The 16416-nt window shown below is 36.7% G+C and overlaps 1 protein-coding gene across 5 annotated transcripts in view; it reads right to left on the reverse strand.

Moving 5' to 3' along the window:
- ANKRD17 (ankyrin repeat domain 17) overlaps positions 1-16416 on the reverse strand; it is a 168121-nt gene that overhangs the window by 23965 nt on the left and 127740 nt on the right. For all 5 annotated transcript variants that reach the window (XM_013964713.2, XM_018049565.1, XM_013964714.2 and 2 more), the window contains 4 exons: positions 16161-16277; positions 2927-3098; positions 1152-1599; positions 566-721 (listed from right to left, as the gene is read on the reverse strand). In XM_013964713.2, the coding sequence (XP_013820167.2) occupies positions 566-721; positions 1152-1599; positions 2927-3098; positions 16161-16277 (893 nt within the window). The remainder of the gene's footprint in view (positions 1-565; positions 722-1151; positions 1600-2926; positions 3099-16160; positions 16278-16416) is intronic.

The following is a 16416-nucleotide window of genomic DNA, read 5'->3' on the forward strand; positions in this document are numbered from 1 at the left end:
CATTATACTTTTTTTTGGATCACATCCTTTCTTGGTAGGTGGGATCTTACCACCTTTCAGTTTCTGGGATACTGTTTTACTTTTAATACATTATTTTAAAAATCCCAAGCAAAATACAGTAAAATATTTTAGTTCTAAAACTCTTGAAGTAAAAATATTCTATGATTTGAAGACAAGAATAGTTTAAAACCAATATTTATTTACTCTCCAAATATTTATAAGCATGTGGTAGACACTATCTACTGGGCTTCAAGGTTACAAGAAGAATAAGACAATCTATCACCTTAAAGAAATTAGTTCACTACCAAAAGCCAGTATCTATGCAGGTGAAGCACACACAATGACCTAACTTTTTATGTAAAATCTCCCAGTGTTGAAAGTATTAACATATACTTTTTTCCATATAAAATATAGTATAGGTTGTCTCCATTGGCAGCCCTGGGCCACGAGTTTGATTGCAGCATTTGGAATAGTCAGGGGAATTTGATCACAAGGTACACTATACTTCTCTGTGAAATAGAGCACATATAAAAAGAATGGGAAAAACAAAGAAACAATCAATTACCTCCTTACAACCTCTTTCCATCCTTCTTCCCTCTTCTGTCCACGCTTGGGACTTGCTACTGTTAATTTCCCATTTGGAGAGGAAAGGGGAGATGGACCAGATTTTGTGCAAGTGGAGAGAGAATTACTGGTCACTTCACTGATAGTCTCTGACAATCTTTAACAAGGAGGAAAAACACATTAACTATAGAACAGATGAAGAATTTTTTAATGATAACAGCAAACTAACACATGATTTTATTCTTTATTTTTTAATTATGAATAAATGAGAAATTTATTTTTCATTTTCCAATACTGGGCATAATATGAAGGGGCAATTTTAAGAAGATATTATCTAGAGGTCAAATATAGCGTTAACTGAAATACAATAACAATCTCTGAAAAACCACAACCGATACTTGTCATGGGTTAACAATCCAAATGAAGAAATTACATAGTTGTTCTTTAATTTAAAGAACTGTACCTTCTTTAAGAACAGGGACAAACACTTACTTTGTCCTTTTTATTTGACTGCTTTACTAAAAAATTCAACGACAAAGTGTTTCATAACGATACTGTAAATTGTGAAAATAAAAATTGGAGCTCACTTTATTGAAGTCTTGCCAGAAACAGATTTTCTCTCCTCCTTTGGAAATGTAACCAGAACTGATGGCTGTTTCTTGCTGGTCACAGTGGTAGTGACCACGGCAGGTGAATGATTGTCACTCTTTCGGCTGCTGTTGCTGTTACTACTTTCATCACTGCAACTGGAAATTCTCATGTTATCACTATCTCCACTCTCGCTGGTACTGCTGCTCTTGGACTCTCCGTTCACCTTCTCTGGCTGACTGTATGAGATTGGTAGTGGATCATCAAATATAATTTGAACGTTTTCCGGAGTAATTTTATTTTTCCTGTTTTTCCTCTTTGAACTGGTTGTAGTTATGGTATTATTTCTTTTACCATGGGAACCTGCCAAAGTGGTCCAGGTTGCAGATATACCTATGGTAGTAGTGGTTGTGGCACTTGGAGGCTCTGTCAAGACTTCAGGCTCATCTGTAGAAGCAGTAATACCGAATTAGCAAGTTCTAGTGTTCTTGTCATATATTTAGCTTTAAGCACTTGACAAAAATAAACCGAGAGGCTACTTTACTACTACTTTTAGATATAAAGTCATCAGTCATTCCATCATTCACTAGTAATGAGATGGATATGATTATTCTATTCTCTCTGTTCCTAAGTTCTAAACAACATATACTAGAAGTTATAAAAAAAAATTTCAGGGGACCTTCTTGATAGTCCAGAGGCTAAGACACTACACTCTCAATGCAAGGGACCCACGTTTGATTCTTGGTCAGGGAACTAGATCCATCATGCCACAGATAAAATCTTACATACTGCAAGTAAAGACCCTACATGCTGCAACTAAGAAAGGATCCTGTGTTCTGCAACTAAGACCTGCTGCAAACAAATACATAAATAAACATTTTTTTAAAATTTGGAATTATTTTGGGAATGAATATGTACTATATGTTACATATTATTCATAATTAATAAATTTCTCAAGTGTCATAATGTTATTGTCATTACATAAAATAATGTTCTTTTTTTGGGAAATACTGCTCAAGTATTTAGGGGTGATTCTGTATGATGTATACAATATATATAAGACTATTCAAAACAAAAGAGGAAAAATATAAATGTGCCACAATGTTATATGAATCTAGGTGACTTGCAGGTATTCATCATACTAACTCTTAAAATTTTCTGTAGCCTGAAATTTTTCAAAATAAAAGACTGGAGGAGAGGGAAATACACACATACACACCATACATATTTGGTGGTTTAATGACAGTGGTTCTTTCTAACAATATCCTTACCTCAAATGATTTTTAGTTAGAAAGTAATTAAAAGTGATTTCCTCATTTAAGAAAAATCTGAACATGGTCTTGCCTGCAGATGAAATTATGGAAGTACTGATAATTTTTTTTATGATTTTATGTATTTATTCCAGGTGCAATGTCAGACACCTGCAATTTATTTTCAGATAGCTTAGGGAAAAAAATATGTATATATACTTAGAGAAAAGGATAAAGCAAATATAGTAAAATGTTTGTTTTTAAATCAAGTGAAGGGTATTCAGGTGTTTGTTTTATTATTCTTCCAACTTGTGTGTAGGTTTGGAACTGTTTACAATAGAAGTAGGATGAAGTCAATAAATAAAAAGAGCATATAAATACTTTAGGGTTTAATAACGTAAAAGATCTACTGCTATCTTGACTCATTGATATTTAATGTTATCTTAAGTTATTTATATTTAATGAAATGTAATTTTGAATAGAAAGCATTATATGAAAGAAATTAGATGATTTAGAGAAAATACCTTCAACTTTATGCTTTTCTTTTTCTTGAGCAGCTTGGAGTTCAAAGTTTTCTTTATTTTTGGCTTCAATTTCTTCTAGTTTTCTTCTTTGCTCTTCCTTTTTCTTTCGCCTCTTCTCCTTTCTCTTTTCTCGTTTGGCAGCCAAAGCCAGCCTTCGACTTTCTTCCCTTAACTGTTAAAGAATCAATAAAACAGAATTACAACACTGGAATTTTCATTGGAAAAATGTTGTCACATAATGTCATTCATCATAAAGGTACTGGGATACCATAAAATTCAAAGTTATTTTAGTTCAACTCACTGATCAAAATCATATTCAAATCACTATAAAGAGAAGATAATCTTTTTAAATGTCAAGATCAAATTAATGACAAAAGACAACCCAATTTCAAAATGGATGATTGATAAAGATATATATAACTCCATAGTCACCAAGGAAATGTAAATTATAAGAGGTATCAGATAGCAAAAGTTTGGGAAAATGAATTCTTTCCTACACTGCCATTGGTATAAATATTAGAGTTTTTGGAAAGGTAATTTAAAAGCTTTCTATGAAAATTACAAACTGCTTATCCTAAGAATATATTCTATAAAATGTCTACCTCTAGTAGAAAAATATAGGTTTAATACTTTCCATTGCAAAAGTTGATTACTATGGTAGTAAAAAGAAACAGGTAAATTTATGTGGTGAGATCCAGGGTGGGGATAAATTAACAACAGTATACATTTACAGAACACTGAGCTGTGCTCACATGCTCAGTTAGGTTGGACTCTTTGCAACTCCATGGACTGTAGCCCACCAGGCTCCTCTGTCCATGGGATTCTCCAGGCAAGATATACTAGAGTGGATTGCCATTTTCACCTCCAGAGAATCTTCTTGACCCAGAGATCGAACCCACCTCTCCTGCATCTCCTGCACTGGCAGGCAAATTCTTTACTTCTGGTGCCACCTGGGAAGCTATCTATATATTTTATGTGCATTTTAAATATATGTCAAAACAATGATACTCAGTTTATGGAAAATGTCACAATAGCCTAACTAATGAAACCAGTGCTTAGAGATAACCTTATATGCCAAATCAGATTTAAGTTTCTTGAGAAAAAGTCTGATTTCATTTTTTTAGTCTCCAGCCTTTGATAGTCACTCCTCTTCCCTTTTGAAATAATCCCTGTTCAGGGTGACTGAAAGGTTTTGCCACCTTGAAAGTTTTCATATCGGGAGGCAATGCACCATAATTACATTTTCTTGGGTAAGAGATTAAGATTTTTGTTTCTGGAAAGATAAATAATTAAGGAGAATCTATAGAAAATCAGATACTTTCTCAAGCAGATGGATTTCAGGAAAGAACACAAATGGAAACTGGAGATAAAGAATTTTTTGCATAGTATCTGCCCCCTAGAAACTTTTGCTGATCTTCCAAAAGTACCCAAGTTTCCTCTCAGTTCAGGTCAATTCAATCACTCTGTTGTGTCTGACTCTTTGCGACTCCATGGACTGCAGCATGCCAGGGATCCCTGTCCATCACGAACTCCCAGAGCCTGCTCAAACTCATGTCCATCGAGTCAGTGATGCCATCCAACCATCTCGTCCTCTGATGTCCTCTTCTCCTCCTGCCTTCAATCTTTCCCAGCATCAGGGTCACTTCTTTGCATCAGGTGGCCAAAGTATTGGAGCTACAGCTTCAGCAACAGTTCTTCCAATGAATATTCAGGACTGATTTCCTTTAGGACTGACTGGTTGGATCTCCTTGCAGTCCAAGGGACTCTCAAGTCTTCTCCAATATCACAGTTCAAAAGCATCAATTCTTTGGTGCTCAGCTTTCTTTATAGTCCAACTCTCGCAACCATACATGAATACTAGAAAAACAATAGCTTTGACTAGATGGACCTTTGGTGGCAAAGAAATGTCTCTGCTTTTTAATATGCAGGTGGGCCATAGCTTTTCTTCCAAGGAGTAAGCGTCTTTCAATTTCATGGCTGCAGTCATCATCTGCAGTGATTTTGAAGCCCAAGAAAATAAAGTCTCTCACTGTTTCCATTGTTTCCCCATCTATGCCATGAAGTGATGGGACTGGATGCCATGATCTTAGTTTTTTGAATCCTGAGTTTTAAGCCAGCTTTTTCATTCTCCTCTCTCACTTTCATCAAGAGGCTCTTTAGTTCTTCTTCCATTTCTGGCATAAGGGTGGTATCATCTGCATATCTGAGGTTACTGATATTTCTCCTGGCAATCTTGATTCCAACTTGGGCTTCATCCACCCCAGCATTTCACATGATGTACTTTGCATGTAACTTAAATATGCAGGGTGACAATATACAGTCTTAACGTACTCCTTTCCCATTCTGGAACCAGTCTGTTGTTCCATGTCTGGTACTAACTGTTGCTTCTTGAACTGCACTAAGATTTCTCAGGAGGCAGGTAAGGTGGTCTGATATTCCCATCTCTTTCAGAATTTTCCACAGTTTGTTGTGATCTACAGAGTCAAAGGCTCTGGCATAATCAATATTGCAAAAGTAGATGTTTTTCTGGAACTCTCTTGCTTTTTCTGATCCAACGGATGTTAGCAACTTGATCTCTGGTTCCTCTGCCTTTTCTAAATCCAGCTTGAACATCTTGAAGTTCACAGTTCACATACTGTTGAAGCCTGGCTTGGAGAATTTGAGCATTACTTTACTAGCATGTGAGATGAGTGCAATTGTGTGGTAGTTTGAACATTTTTTGGCATGTTTATGTAGGCCAGTTTGATTGAGAATAGTAGGAAATCACTTTCAGATAGCATATCAGTGGTCTTGATTACCTAAGGTCCCACAGGGAATTTTAAAGACTCTTATCTTTTACTCTGCTGGAAATGACACTGTAGTTGTTCTTGCTGTTCAGTTACTCAGTCATGTCTAACTCTTTGTGACCAGATGGACTGAAGCATACCAGGCTTACCTGTCCTTCACTGTCCCTGGGAATGTCGCAAACTTATGTCCATTGAGTTGATGATGCTATCCAACCATCACATCCTCTGTGGCCTCCTACTCTTCTGCCCTCAGTCTTCCCCAGCATCGGGCTCTTTTCCAAAGAGTTGGTTCTTTGAATCAGGTGGCCAAAGCACTGGACCTTCAGCTTCAGTATCAGTCCTTCCAATGAATATTTAGGACTGATTTCCTTTAGGATTGAGTGGTTTGATCTCCTTGCTGGCCAAAGGATTCTCAAGAGTTTTCTCGAGCACCAGTCCAAAAGCATCAATTCTTTGCTGCTCAGCCTTCTTAATGTCCAGTTCTCACATCTGTACATGACAACTGGGAAAACCATGGTTTAGACTGTATGTACCTCTGTCGGAAAAGTGATGTCCCTGATTTTCAGTATGCTGTCCAGGCTGTCACAGCTTTCGTTTCAAGGAGCAAGCATCTTTTAATTTCATGGCTGCAGTCACCCTCTGCAGGTGATTTTGGAGCCCAAGAAAAGAAAGTCTGTCACTGTTTGTATCCCCATCTTATCTTCCATGAAGTGATGGGACCAGATGCCATGATCTTAAGGTTTCTGCACCTTGAGTTTTAAGCCAGCTTTTTCACTCTCCCCTTTCACCTTCACTAAGAGGCTCTTTGGTTCCTCTTGGCTTTCTGTCATCTGCATATCTGAGGTTATTGATACTGCTTCTAGCAATCTTGATTCCAGTTTATGATTCATCCAACCTGGCATTTTGCATGATGTACTCTGCATATAAGTTAAATAAGCAGAGTAACAATATGCAGCCTTGAGGTACTCCTTTATCAATTTTGAACCATTCCATACCATTCCTTTGCTCCATGTCCGGTTCTAACTTGCTTCTTGACATGCGTACAGATTTCTCAGGAGACGGGTAAGGTGGTCTGGTATTCCCATCTCTTTAAGAACTTTCCACAGTTTTTTGTGATTCACACAGTCAAAGGTTTTAGTTTATTAATGAAGCAGAAGTAGATGTTTTTCTGGAACTTTCTTGCTTTTTCTATGATCCAATAGATGTTGACAATCTGATCTCTAGTTCCTCGGCTTTTCTAAATCCAGCTTGTATACCTGGAAGATCTTGGTTCACATTGTTGAAGCCTAGGCTGAAGGATTTTGAGCATTACCTTGCTAGCATGTGAGATGAGCACAACTATGGCAGTTTCAACAATTTCACAATTGTGTGGTAGTTTCTTTGGCATTGCCCTTCTTTAGGATAGAAAGTGAAAACCTTTTCTAGTCCCATGGATACTGGTGAGTTTTCCAATTTGCTGTCATGAGCGCAGAACTTTAATAGCATCATAGTTTAGGATTTGAAACAGCTCAGCTGAAATTCTATCACCTCCACTAGCTCTGTTTGTAGTAATGCTTCCTAAGGCCAACTTGAGTTGACACTACAGGATGTCTGGCATTAGGGGAAGTGACCACACCATTGTGGTTACCTGGGTCATTAAGATCTTTTTTGTACAGTTTGTCTGTATATTCTTGCCACCTCTGTTTCTCTGCATTATTCACTTAAGAAGGCTTTCTTTCTTGTCTCTTCTTGCTGTTCTTCAGAACTCTGCATTCAGTTGGATATATCTTTCACTTTTGCCTTTCGCTTCTCTTAAAAAATATCTATATATATATTTTGGTTCCACTGGGTCTTAGCTGTGGCATGTGGGATCTAGTTTCCTAACCAGGAATCAAACCCAGGCCTCCTGCATTGGGAGCTCAGAGTCTTAGACACTGGGCCACCAGAGAAGTCTCTCGCTTTTCTTTTCTCAGTTATTTGTAAGGCCTCCTCAGACAACAATTCTGCCTTGTTGCATTTTTTTTTCCCTTGAGGATGGTTTTTGTCACCATCTCCTGTACAATGTTACAAACCTACATCCATAGTTCTTCAGGCCCTCTAACAAATCTAATCACTTGAATCTATTTGTCACGTCCACTGTATAATCATCAGTTCAGTTCAGTTAAGTTGCTCAGTCGTGTCTGACTCTTTGCGACCCCATGAATCGCAGCATGCCAGGCTTCCCTGTCCATCACCAACTCCCGGAGTTCACTCAAACTCATGTCCATCGAGTCAGTGATGCCATCCAGCCATCTCATCCTCTGTGGTCCCCTTCTCCTCCTGACCCCAATCCCCCCCAGCATCAGACTCTTTTCCAATGAGTCAACTCTTCGCATGAGGTAGCCAAAGTATTGGAGTTTCAGCTTTAGCATCAGTCCTTCCAAAGAAATCCCAGGGCTGATCTCCTTTAGAATGGACTGGTTGGATCTCCTTGCAGTCCAAGGGACTCTCAAGAGTCTTCTCCAACACCACAGTTCAAAAGCATCAACTCTTCGGCACTCAGCTTTCTTCACAGTCCAACTCTCACATCCATACATGACCATTGGAAAAACCATAGCCTTGACTAGACGGACCTTTGTTGGCAAAGTAATGTCTCTGCTTTTCAATATGCTATCTAGATTGGTCCTAACTTTCCTTCCAAGGAGTAAGCGTCTTTTAATTTCATGGCTGCAGTCACCATCTGCAGTGATTCATAAGGGACTTGATTTAGGTTATACCTGAATGGCCTAGTGGTTTTCCCTACTTTCTTCAATTTAAGTATGAATTTGGCAATAAGGAGTTCATGATCTGAGCCACCCTTAGCTCCGAATCTTGTTTTCATTGACTGTATAGAGTTTTTCTAACTTTGGCTGCAAAGAATATAACCAGTCTGATTTTGGTATTGACCATCTGGTGATGTCCATATGTATAGTCATCTCTTGTGTTTCTGGAAAAGGATGTTTGCTATGGCCAGTGTGTTCTCTTGGCAAAACTCCATTAGTCTTTGCCCTGCTTCATTTTGTACTCCACGGTCAAACTTGCCTGTTACTCCAGGTATCTCTTGACTTCCTACTTTTACCTTCCAGTTTCCCATGATGAAAAGGACATCTTTTCTGTGGTGTTACTTCTGGAAGGTCTTATAGGTCTTGAAAGAACCGGTCAACTTCACCTTCTTCAGCATTAGTGGTTAGGGTGTAGACTTAGATTACTGTGATGTTGAATGGTTTGCCTTGGAAACGAACTGAGATCATTCTGTCGTTTTTGGGACAGACACCACCGGACACATCCCACAGGGCGTTTTAAAAACTTTTATCTTTTACTCTGAGTGAAATGGTACTGTAGGGTTTTGGGCAAAAGAGTGATCTGATCTAAGTGATACAAGATGATACAAGTGTTAAACAGAGAACAGATTGCAGAGCAGTGATGGGATCAGGGAGAATAGTTAAATGATTACTGTGGAAATAAAGGTAAGAGATGATATTAGTGACTTGAACCAGAGTGAGAAGTGATGAATAGTGACTAGGATTTCAGATAGAGATCCAAGGCAAAGGTCACTCGATTTTGCAACAGAGTGGAGAAAAATCAAAGATCATATCAAGATTTTTAGCCTCAGCAGTTACAGAGTTGTGGGTTTAGAATAGGCAAAGATCAGGAGTTCATATTTGGACATTAAGTATGAGACGTTTAATTAGGTTTCCACAAGGACATGTTGAGTAGCTAGCTGGATATAAGAGACTAGAGCATAGGGAAGAGGTCTGGGCTAAAGATATAGATTTTGGATCAGCTATTATATAAAGGTAAGAAGCAGGATGAGATGATCAATGGATAAAGAAGATCTGTAAAAAGCTAAATGGCTTAGCAACTAAGAGGAGAGATGAGGAGGAACTAGAGACACAGAAGGAATACTCAGAAAGATTAAGAGAGTGTGTAATGTAATGGAGGCCAAGAGTGTGTAATGTAATGGAGGCCAAGTAAAGAGAGTATATCAAGTGTTACTAGGTTTAGTGAGATAAGGATAGAGAAGTAACCATTGGATTTAGCAACATGAGAGTCCCTGGAGATCATAAAAACATAGTTTTGGTAGAGCTGAGGGAAGGACAACCTAGCAGGAATAGACTCAAGAAAAAAGGAACTGGAAATTACCAAAGTAGACAAGGAGTTCTGCTGCAAATGGGAGCAAAGAAATGGGCTTGCAGCCAAAGAAACAGAGGCAGGGGAAAGGTACTAGAGAAATCAAAAGCTTTCTTAAGACTGGATAAAGAAATGTGCATGATGATGAGGATGATTTAGGAAAGAGAGCAGAAAGATATAGAAGAAAAGAGAATTGCTACAAAAATGTTTTTGAGTAAGCCATAGCAGACAGAAAATAGGATCTAGCTCACAGCTGGAGGGATTGGTTACAACAAGTTTAGCCAGTAACTATTGGGAAGTATATGGGTACAGGGGTTTGTGAGTTGGGAAGACAAGAGTGGGGGAAGTCTCTAGCAGTTTTCTTCTGGTGCTTCAGTTTTCTCACTGATTGGAGTAGAATGCAAGATCATCAACTGAGGTTGAAAAAGAGTATATACTAGATGCCACAGGATAAAGGAGAAAGAAACAATGGTCTAGATGAGTGGCAGAATAAACTAGGGAAATGTATAGTTTGACTACTGGGCAGCATTAAAGGGTTCACTGTCACACATTTAAAGTAAAATTAGTCATCAAGATTGATGCTTTTTTTCCCCCTCTTAGAAACTTACAGTTACTAGGCTTGAGGTAAGAATAACGAGAAGGAAGAGTCAGGCCAGTGAAGGGTGGCATTTTAAATGGATCTGACTATTTACTGGTAGACAGAATGTTTCCAGGATTGTTGGAGGCAGCTTTACTCTAGCAAGAGTAAAGCTGAAAAGAGGTGATAATCAGAGAATGGAATGTATAAAACTGTGATTGTGAGGTGGCCATATGAATCAGTTCAGTAGTGGCAAAAAAAAAACAAACAAAAAAGAAAACATCCATTAGAAATATTTTAAAAATATACCCTACATAATTCCCTAAAAGCTTAGTGAACATTTACAAAGGGGAGAAATAAGAAGCAATAAAGTACAGGGGTAAAAACATTAAAAATGCAGACCAATAACATCCACCATGGATTGTAACAGCCCAAAACATAACCTAGTTGTTAATGTCCTAAGAGATCAAGCAACTAACTGCGAGTACTCCAAAGTTAGACCAGAGGAACTGCTCCAGAGCATGAACTCTTGCACATAGTAAACAGTCAGTGAATCAAATGTTTGCTGCATAAGGATAAGGGAATCTGATAAATATAACAAGCAGTATTGAGCAGCAATTTTCACAAATCTATTAATCAACATTTTCAAATTAGAAAGGTTGATCAAAGTAATAAGTTATCCATGTAGAACATCCACAAGCAATAAGTTATCCAATAATTTTCTAGTGGAGTCTTTAGGGTTTTCTATGTAGAAGATCATGTCATCTGCAAACAGTGGGAGTTTTACTTCTTCTTTTCCAATTTGGATTCCTTTTATTTTTCTGCACTGATTGCTATGGCCAAAACTTCCAAAACTATATTGAATAGTAGTGGTGAAAGTGGGCACCCTTGTCTTGTTCCTGACTTTAGGGGAAATTTTTTCAATTTTTCACCATTTAGGATAATGTTTGCTGTGGGTTTGTCACATATAGCTTTTATTATGTTGAGGTATGTTCCTTCTATTCCTGCTTTCTGGACAGTTTTTATCATAAATGGATGTTGAATTTTGTCAAAGGCTTTCTCTGCATCTATTGAGATAATCATATGGTTTTATTTTTCAATTTGTTAATGTGGTATATTACATTGATTGATTTGCGGATATTGAAGAATCCTTGCATTATCTTTGACAAAGGAGGCAAGAATATACAATGGATTAAAGACAATCTCTTTAACAAGTGGTGCTGGGAAAACTGGTCAACCACTTGTAAAAGAATGAAACTAGATCACTTTCTAACACCATACACAAAAATAAACTCAAAATGGATTAAAGATCTAAATACAAGACCAGAAACTATAAAACTCCTAAAGGAGAACATAGGCAAAACACTCTCCGACATAAATCACAGCAGGATCCTCTGTGGTCCACCTCCCAGAATACTGGAAATAAAAGCAAAAATAAACAAATGGGATCTAGTTAAACTTAAGAGCTTCTGCACAACAAAGGAAACTATAAGCAAGGTGAAAAGACAGCCTTCTGAATGGGAGAAAATAATAGCAAATGAAGCAACTGACAAACAACTAATCTCAAAAATATACAAGCAACTCCTGCAGCTCAATTCCAGAAAAATAAACGACCCAATCAAAAAATGGGCCAAAGAACTAAATAGACATTTCTCCAAAGAAGACATACAGATGGCTAACAAACACATGAAAAGATGCTCAACATCACTCATTATCAGAGAAATGCAAATCAAGACCACAATGAGGTACCATTTCACGCCAGTCAGAATGGCTGCAATCCAAATGTCTACAAGCAATAAATGCTGGAGAGGGTGTGTAGAAAAGGGAACCTTCTTACACTGCTGGTGGGAATGCAAACTAGTACAGCCACTATGGAGAACAGTGGTGGAGATTCCTTAAAAAACTGGAAAGACAACTGCCTTATGACCCAGCAATCCCACTGCTGGGCATACACATCGAGGAAACCAGAATTGAAACAGACACGTGTACCCCATTGTTCATCGCAGCACTGTTTATAATAGCCAGGACATGGAAGCAACCTAGATGTCCATCAGCAGATGAAAGGATAAGAAAGCTGTGGTACATATACACAATGGAGTATTACTCAGCCATTAAAAAGAATACATTTGAATCAGTTCTAATGAGGGGGATGAAACTAGAGCCAATTATACAGAGTGAAGTAAGCCAGAAAGAAAAATACCAACAGTATACTAACACATATATATGGAATTTAGAAAGATGGTAAAGATAGCCCTGTATGCAAGACAGCAAAAGAGACACAGATGTATAGAACGGACTTTTGGACTCTGAGGGAGAGGGAGAGGGTGGGATAATTTGGGAGAATGGCATTGAAACATGTATAATATCATATATGAAATGAATCGCCAGTCCAGGTTTGATGCATGATACTGGATGCTTGGGGCTGGTGCACTGGGACGACCCAGAGGGATGGTACGGGGAGGGAGGAAGGAAGGGGGTTCAGGATGGGGAACACGTGTCCACCTGTGGCAGATTCATGTTGATGTATGACAAAACCAATACAATATTGTAAAGTAATTAACCTCCAATTAAAATAAATAAATTTATATTAAAAAAATTAGTTATCCATGTAGAACATCCAAGTTAAACTAGATAAGACCAACTTCAATGATGTTTCTAAATCAGAAATGGTGGAGCCAGAATGTACCAAGTCTCAAATGGCAAAAAGGTATGTTTTTCCAGATGTAAATCATAAGCAAAAAATTGTGAACCAAACCCTAGCACATGTCAATCTGATAATTTACCAAATACACTAGAAAGAAGCTGCAGTTCAAGCAGAAGAGTCTCCTCCATAATCTAAAATTCTATCTATATACCACCCTCATTCAAAACTGCTTATAAAGTATCAATGCATGTGGAATAATTTACATCTAATTAATTTATGATTAAGAATTAATATTATGGGGAAATATGCAATGACACTGAAAGAAGTTCCTTTCGAATTGCTTTAAATCTGAGGCCTTGAAAGCATGAACATCAAGGTTAAGAAAGGCTGGTAAGAATTCAAGGAAACAACACTTATGTACTGCTGATGGTATTAGGGAAATATTCTGGAAGTATCAAACTTAAAATATACCGACTCATGTGAAGAAACAAACTTATTCCATAACAATAAAAGTGCCAAAATATAACAAAATATGTATAATAATGTTTATTGCAAGATTACGTGTAGTGACAATACTGGAAACTTACTATGTAGTATATTATGCAGTTATAAATCACAATGAATTGAAAATCTTTTTCAGTTATTTAGAGTGGGAAAAGCAAGTATTAGAGTATTATGTTTACATGATTCTTTTATTTTAAGTATACTATCTTCACATACATGGATATTTATGTGTTCAACAAATGTTTACTAACATGCCAGGCATCATTTTGTGGTTCATACATTCTAGTGGTAGAGAGAGACAAACAAGTTAAGTAAAATGCAGTATTTAGAATATCAGAACATGAAAATAAAGAAGGGAAGAAAAGTTGAAAGATGTGAAAGGGAGACTAAAATATGAGGCAACTTTGCAGAGTTCACAGTTTACACTGCACATACTTTAACAAAGAAAACCCCATTCATGTTGATTAAGAATAGACATGCACAACTGGACATATGCCTAAATGCTGTTTGACTTTGTAATCCACAGGCTTGCAGTATATTCCTAAATGTATTTCATGTAATGTATAAACAACAAAGGGATGAAACAAAAATTTTATTTAAAAACAGACATCTATGTGTCAGCTAAGAAAAAGGATGCTTTCTACAACTGTGTTTTTGTTTAGTTGCTAAGTCGTGCCCCACTCCTTTGTGACCCCAAGGACTGTAGCCTTCTAGGCTCCTCTATCCATTGGATTTCCCAGGCAAGAATACTGGAGTGGCTTGCCATTTCCTCCTCCAGGGGATCTTCCTGACCCAGAAATCAAATTTGTGTCCTTTGCATTTGCAGGAGGGTTCTTTACCACTAAGCCACCAAGGAAGCCCTTCTAAGATTTATAAAAATGCAAAAAGAAACAATATCATTAAATAATACTTAGAGAATCTAACATTTAAAAATGAGAGAGTAATGCAAAAACAGGATATTATAATAACTGTAAGGAGGAAGCACTAAAACGCAGGTGGACTTCAATTAAGGGGAGCAAGGAAACCAGGGAATTCAGAATAAAAAAGAAGTAGATTTAAATTCTATCCTAGATTAGGTAAATTACTTAATATCCCATAGATTAGTTTCTCCATCTGTAATGTGAGGGTAATAACACTTTTATAGAGAATATTCAAATAATTTATATTCTCTCATATAATTTGACCCTACATATTGCCTGGTATTTTAGTAAACATTAAATAAATACTAGACGCAACTGGTCATATTTCACTAGCTGGTTATGCCTTGGTCGTGTATGTCTTCCTAGTGCATTTGGTACTTCTGATAAATCTGTTGGCAACAAATTACAAGGTCCAGGATCAGTGTAGTACAGATTTGGATGAGGATTAAGAAAACATTAGTTGAGATAACTGAGCATTATAGAGGCTAGGCTCTCTAACTTCCAGACAGGTAAAGTAATTGTTACGGAGATTATAACAATCTGTTCTCAGGATATTATAATACTATAATATTGTTTTATAATAGCCTGTAACAATCACTATAACAATTGTTAGTGATTATAACAATATGTTCATATTCAATTAAAACCTCAAAGTGGCCAAGAAAAAGCTAATTTTTATTTGATCAGAATATAAACTAGAAAATTTTTTAAAATGAAAAACCTTAATATTAAATATATTTTTCAGAAAATAAAGAGTATTTTTACATTGACTTTAGAAAAAAATGTTTAAAATAATTTTATTTTCTTCATGCAAGATGAAATATGTAGCTTAACATAGTAAGTTTAAACAAAAAGAATGTACCTGACTTTAATGAAAAATATTCTAATATACAACTAACTTGTGAACAACATGGGCTTCAACAGGCCCATTTCATGTGAACTCCTTAAAATAAATAAGTACTACAATACTACACAAATTGCAGTTGGTTGAAATCCATGGACTTGAAACTGCAGATATGTAGGGCCCAACTCTAAAGTTACACATGGATTTTCAACTGCATGCGGGAGTGGTCAGTGCTCCAGCCCCACAATCACTACATATTTGAAAAGTTCACGTTAAACTTTATAGCATTTTTAACCTATTTAAAAAAGATAAAACATGGCAGAATATATATTCTATAATATTCAATACCAACAAATTATTTTCCTTCTATGATTACTATTTCTATAATATTACATTCTAGAGGATAGTTCGTGATAGAACAGAGAGTAAAGAAGCAGCTATGGGACTGTCCAAACTATACCATGTTTGGAGTATTTTACTCCCTGCAGGAATAATAGGGATGATGCTGTAGTATGCCTGAAAGAGATTTGGATGGAATTAACAGAACATTTGTTGAAATACCTGAGCACTAGAGGCTAGGCTCTCTCACTTCCAGATCAATGCAATTTCTACAATAACATTTTGGTAATTTAACTATAAAGAAAACTATTTTAATGATATAACAATATTTAAAATACTCAAATTCTACCAGTTGAGCCAAACTTGGAGAGAAAACCACGTACATAATTTAAGGCAAAAGCAATACAAAGCAAAAAACCACAGATTACAAATAAGGAGGAAGAAAAGCAGAAAGGAAAAAAGTAGATAATATTTTTCATATGGAAAGGTTACCTTTTCCAAGTCTAACTCCTCTAATAAAATGCTGGCATTTTTGTTTGCTTCAGCAGCCTGTCTATCTTTGGCTTGTACTATTGATTCCATACAAAGGTGACACTTCTTCAGCATCTCCTAAAACAAAAAAATTAAGATGTTTCTAACCTCAAAATAATTAAAATTTAGAGAGATTCCTGAAAACATGAAAATATTAAATAAGGTACTCGAATGAACATAAGCAGTAAAGATCAATAGTAGGGCAAAAAGGGTGCAA

The sequence above is a fragment of the Capra hircus genome, chromosome 6 (assembly GCF_001704415.2).
Source record: "Capra hircus breed San Clemente chromosome 6, ASM170441v1, whole genome shotgun sequence".
Lineage (NCBI taxonomy): Eukaryota > Metazoa > Chordata > Mammalia > Artiodactyla > Bovidae > Capra > Capra hircus.